The sequence below is a fragment of the Cryptomeria japonica genome, chromosome 7, assembly GCF_030272615.1.
Source record: "Cryptomeria japonica chromosome 7, Sugi_1.0, whole genome shotgun sequence".
NCBI classification, from domain to species: Eukaryota; Viridiplantae; Streptophyta; class Pinopsida; order Cupressales; family Cupressaceae; genus Cryptomeria; species Cryptomeria japonica.
This window is the reverse complement of record NC_081411.1, coordinates 500633384-500639383: the sequence shown is the minus strand read 5'-3', so window position 1 is coordinate 500639383 and position 6000 is coordinate 500633384. Positions and strand designations below refer to the sequence as shown.

The 6000-nt window shown below is 35.4% G+C and overlaps 1 protein-coding gene across 3 annotated transcripts in view; it reads right to left on the bottom strand.

Moving 5' to 3' along the window:
* Nucleotides 1–885: 885 nt before the first annotated feature.
* The window catches only part of LOC131060178 (putative WEB family protein At1g65010, chloroplastic), a 235012-nt gene continuing 229897 nt past the window's right edge, over nucleotides 886–6000 (bottom strand). For all 3 annotated transcript variants that reach the window (XM_057993319.2, XM_057993317.2, XM_057993316.2), the window contains one exon: nucleotides 886–2026. In XM_057993319.2, the coding sequence (XP_057849302.2) occupies nucleotides 1430–2026 (597 nt within the window). In that variant the 3' untranslated portion in view covers nucleotides 886–1429. The remainder of the gene's footprint in view (nucleotides 2027–6000) is intronic.

The following is a 6000-nucleotide window of genomic DNA, read 5'->3' as shown; positions in this document are numbered from 1 at the left end:
CTCTAACCTTACATTGGGATGCTAATCCTAAAGATCCTATGCAGCTTGATGAAGGGACACTAGAGGGATTGGTTGGGGTTCCACTACTTGAGTCAGCCCCTTATATTGGTAGTGACTCAGACTTGAGCTCCAATTTTGATTTAGATTTACTATCTAGTGACTAGAGACGGCCATATATTTTCTTATTTCTATGTTTATGTCATTTCATAGTTGAAACTTGCCACCTTTGGACATTTTTGTTATAATTTTTATATGATATGTATGCACATTGACAATGGAAACATTTGAATTTTGTTAATTTGTTTGTCAGTTCTCATGTGAAATCTCAATTGAAGCCTAATGTTATGTATTAAGACTCTACAATGTCTATGATGAATGCTTTATCAATGTTATGATAGAGTATTTGAAATTTCTCTATATGTTTAAAATTTCCTTTTTTTTTACAACCATCCCCTAAAAAATGGCTTGAAAGTACCCTATACCCGAAACAAGTTCCACTGCCCTATCCTGTCCCTGTCCCAGAAACGCCATGTGGCATAGTTTAATTCTGAATTAAAAAACCTATTAATGTATTCCCAATAGCTTTTCAATAACTTCACGTTCATTAATCACATCCTCCCATTATAGATTGCCCTTTTTATTTAAACTGGTTTTCAAGTTCCATCTTGGATTTGGTATGTAGCGTTTATTCTCTACCACAAAGTGATGTATGCATAACATATTGTTCTCTATCTGGACCAGATGATCAAAACTTAGGAAAATCGAACATTTTATACTGCAGCAACACAATCACCAATATCCGTTGATTTCTGATCGTATATTCACTATTGAGTGAGTAAACAAAAAAAATAAAATAGGATATAGAATGTTAACTAAGATCTAACATAGATCAAACTAACTTTATATTCCTTGATATCATTTTCACCGTGTAGCTCAAGTTGAGGAAACGATCATTTCATCTGCACATGCCTATAAAGAACACTAGCATTTCCTCGAGATGCACGATTAACGTAAGTTACAGGTTACATAATCTTTTTGGTCAAATTCTGACCAGATTCACGCTTAGAATTAGCTTGCAAGTCAACAAGAAGCGTTCTTCCTACAAAGTCTAACTTTGAGGTATGACCTGAAATATTTAACTAATATTTCAGCCAGGTCAGAAAAAGCTGCATTGGCTGAATAGCAGAAAGAATATTATCTGAATAAGAAATGCCTTGTTGAAAAGTAACACCAATGAAATATGGAGAATGCTTGAATTGATCTATTATCCTCTCAACCACTCTATTTGATCATGTATTAATTCAGCAGGCTAGAAAAGCCCGTGTAACGAACACCAAAGAATCAATTGAAGGAATAATGAAAGAGATGGAATATCAGATCTGTACATATACCCATGATATAGATCCTCTAGAAATTTATTTCATCACCCTCAGGAAATTCCTCTGCTAGAAACTGAATTCTTGGACTTCACCAAATCAGCACCACTCACATAATTTTTGAAAAACGAAAATAAGCGTAGTGGAGCTCCCATGAGTGGAGCATCTGAAAAGGGCACAGTTTCTTCATTATGAATAATAGTCTCTGCAGATTCCCTAACAGCATCTGAGGCAGTTTGTTTAGCTTCCCCAATAACTGCAGCAGAATCAGGCATTGAGAGGCAATTTTGTACATCAGTCATCGTCACAAGATCTTTGCTTAGTGTGCTCACTTCTGTTTCCGAATCAATGTAGAAAGTATCATCATTGTTAGTACTTATAATAGCAGGCTGATCAGTCTCAGTTCCAACATCTTTAGTAACACTGATAAAAGGCTGATCAGTCTCAATCCCACCACTGTTAGCAATACTGATAAAAGTGTCATTAGTCTCTACTAAACTGTTAATCTGTTTTTCATTTTCACTTTTTTCCTTGAATTCCAACTGCAATGGTGTGGTGGCATTTTCTTCAGTATTTGCATGTGGTCTAGATTCTCTAACATTATAGCACTTCTGATTGAGTTGATCAATAGTTGTATGTAGTTGATTGACCTGAAAATATCCACAACACAGATCAGAAAAAACTATTTTCATCGACCTCTATGGGAATCAAAACTAAAAATAATTGAAACTGTTAACAAGTTAAGAATACTCTCTGCATTGATTTTTCACCTAACCTATACATAATAATTAGCACAGGTGCTGAAAAACCTTTCGAACAGAACATGGAATTTTGAATAAGAGCACAAGTCGTTCTATGACAGATGACATTATATCACAAGGATATCACAAGATTTGACAATGTTTATGTGGGTTTGAAAATGGTTCTGTTAGATATTAGGATTAAAATGTAAAGCAAAATTTAAAGAGCATAAAATTGGTTGTATGAATAAAGTCGTAGGGTTGCAATATGTCAAGACTTTTTATAAATTTTAGACAAATAAGAAGTTTTATTGTGTATTGTGAGTGTTCTATAATATGAAAATTCACAGTTGGCTCTAATTTGAAAATCAAGTGCATTGACTTGTTTTGTTTGTCTGTTCGAGAAGGACACACCTCAGATACCTGACTTGTTGATCATCTCATATTGCATATGCATGGTAGAATCATAATTTGTGAATTTTACTTTTCAATTCGTTGTTGTATATTTTATGGTTATAACTTATGCATCAAAAGCTTAAATCCAGCCACTAAACAATATCTGTGCTTGAAGCTTGAGCATGATTCATGAATAAAGAAGATTGTATTCATGGTTAAATTGTATATTGTTTGGCAAATCTGAATCATATCTCAAGTTTTATATTTTTTTCTTTGATGCTAGATTGTCTACTCCCTTACCATTTTCTATTTTATTGCACTCATATGAAGCTTTTCGTATAGGGGTCCTTTTGGCACGATTTAACAACTTTTCTTGTAAATCTGACATGGAAAGTTACTGAATGCCGTTGCTGTTCATCACTTTTGCATGTCATAGGCGAAGTCCATTATCCTAGGAAGTTATTGATTGTTTTGTTAAGCCATTGTACAAGTGTGAAGTTGAGAAGTCAAGATTGAAAGCAGAAAAGTTTGGGGTACACTATGTGAGACATGAATATTGACTGAGCATCAAAAACTAAGTGTAACTCCAAAACAATGTGCTTGTGAGAGTCTTGTCATGGTTAAGTATCTCCAAGAGTGCACTTTGTGTGCCTTTACCAAAATGAAGAGAAAAATAAACAAAGTCAGGAAAAGTAGCTCTAACACAAAAGCATGTGCTTTTCCAATTGAAGTCAAATTAAAGTAGCAAAGGACTCAAAAGATGGCACTTTTGCTTGACAATCAATCTCCAAATGAGTTCTTTTGGCCAAACTGACTAAGCGAAGTGGCAAAAGATTCCCAAGCATGAGATTTTCATGTTGTGACCAAAAGTAAGTGGATGATCTTGCTAAGGCACACAATGTTCATCTCAATGACGAGACTCCCAAAGCATGTGCTCAGGCATGATGTGCCAAAAGACAGAAAAAGCATTAAAAAAAAAAAAAAAGGATTTGGTTATCATTATTGCAAACAGCATGCAAGCAGAAGGGTTTGTGGTGAGGTGTTGAAGGCGAGGGTTGAAGATTCCAGAGTTTGTTTAGGATTTACAGGCATCGTCATAGCAGATTTCAGCAAATTTCAGCATCTTCATTGGAGTCTGAGTTTGGTATTGTTTTCTATGCAAAATAAGTTAAGTTATTCATCCAGTCCAAGTAAAGTTGCTAGGGTTTGAAAGGCAGAAATTTTCAGATTTTTAAGAGCTTTGTGAAATCTTGAATCTTGTTAGGGTTGTTCAAAACTGCAATTTCAGATTGCTATTTGAAAAAAACAGATAGGGTTTATTTGGAGATGGATTTCCAAGAGCAGGTTTGTTAGGATCTCACCTGCAAAATATTATCAAACAAAAAAATAACATGTGAAAAAAGCACAGTGCTCAGAAAATAGCTAGAAATATACTTATATTAATAAATAAAGAACAAGTATGCTGGCTTTTTGAAGGGATAACCTCCTTGAAAGAAAAGCATTCAAGATAATCTTCTCTTTATTACAACATCAATATAAATTCCCGCAAGAAGTGACTTACGAGGTACAGCCAAGGTAAAATTAAATCCATCCACTTAATATGGACTCACTACCTTATTGTAACTTCATGTGATGCATGTGGGATAAGCCCACACAATGTAATATTAACAAATAGCTATTAAATGATTATTACAATGCTTGGAATAGTAAAAAGTCCTAACATGCCTTTTCCCTTGATAAATATTTATCCTCAAGGTTTTAACCATGGAGATTAGTACTAAATTTGGTGGAGAGGTTCCCAAGTGGCATCTCTCAGCTGCAATCCTTCACCACTATACCAAAACCTTGATGTTTGTGTAGTTATAGAGTAAGCACAATCACTGGGACAGAATAGCCTTCAGCATGACAGATCCTCCTTCAACCAATTTTGAAAGTGCTTACATTATATGAATATGTCAACCAAAGACCACCTTTCAACATGAAACATGGAAAATAGCATACATTTTGGAGGATAGAGAAAGATCTAACTTGTAGGCCACTTCACCCACCCGCAATAGTATCCAAAAGATTCCATAAAATATGGGCGCTAGCTTTTGTCTGCTTGTGAGGTTGAGGGACATTGCTTATATGTCTAATGACACAGGAAAACCATGTCCCCTTCAATGAATGTGCACTCAAAACGTTGTTGATAGGCTTTTTGTTTCATACAATTTTGAGCCAAGGCCATTGATAATTTGAAGGAGATGCTTATGGGTGCTAAGAGTGGAATCAATAGCTTGTACCTTGGAACTACTTGGCAAGAAGGAAGTGAGGGAGGGAAAAGGTTGGCCAAGCACAACTTTATATGGTGTCATCTTGGTGGAAGAATGATAGGTATTATACCACCATTCCACAAGGGGTAGCTAGTTATCCCAGTGAGTCTATTGTTCTAAGAATCTAAAGCAAAGCAATGTAAGCAAGTCTCCAAACATTTATTGACTATCACTATATGACCAATTTGTGAATGATATGCTAATTTCATTTTCAATTTTGTTACTTGCACTGGTGAATGTGTCGACATGGTTATAGATAATGAAAGCAGGCATACCATGGAGGTGGAATATCTGATCAAGGAAGACTTGGGCAACAATAGATTTGTGGCATGGATGGGCTAGCAAACAGAAGTGGGCATACTTGGAGAGATGATCAACCACCACAAAATGATTGCTTTGTTGCCTTGGGTGATTCTTCAATAAAATCTATGGAAATGTTAATGCATATTTCTGTCAAAATTGGCAATGGTTGTAGATTGCCTAGAGTCTAGACAGCCTCTCCTTTTTGACATTGGCATGTACCACAACCTACAACAAATTTTTTGATGTAACTTTTCATACCAAACCAAAAAAAAGTGTGTTTTAGTCTTTCACATATCTGTAAGAAACCTAAATGCCATACAGAAGAACATGCATGTAATTTTTGTAACAGTTGGGCCCAAAGAACAAAATTTGTAGAAAGAACAATTAGTCCTCTATAACACAAGTAGCTGCCATCCCAAGTGTATCCAAGCTTAGTTGTGGAATCATTTGCTAGCTGATGAAGAAGTTATTGAATTTGTGCATCCTGCTACCACTACTATTGAGCTGTTGACAACCAATCTAGCATCAATAAGGGTAAAACATATAAGGTTCCCTAGTTATCGAACTTCTATGAAAGGGCATCTACTACCACATTCTCGTTCCCCTTCTTGTAGATAATTTCATAATCATAGCCTAATAATTTTGTGACCCACTTTTGTTGTTGAGAAGAGAAGATGCAGTGCTCTAAGAATTACTTTAGTTAGTGATGATATGTTTTTATATTAACATGTCATCCTACAAGATATGGCCTCCATTTATTGACAACAAGAAAAATTGGCTGGCATCTCCTTCTCATAAGTTGATTTGGCAAGCTTCCACCCAGTTCCTTGCTAATAAAAGCTAGTGGTCTCTTTTCCTATAGTAATATGGCTC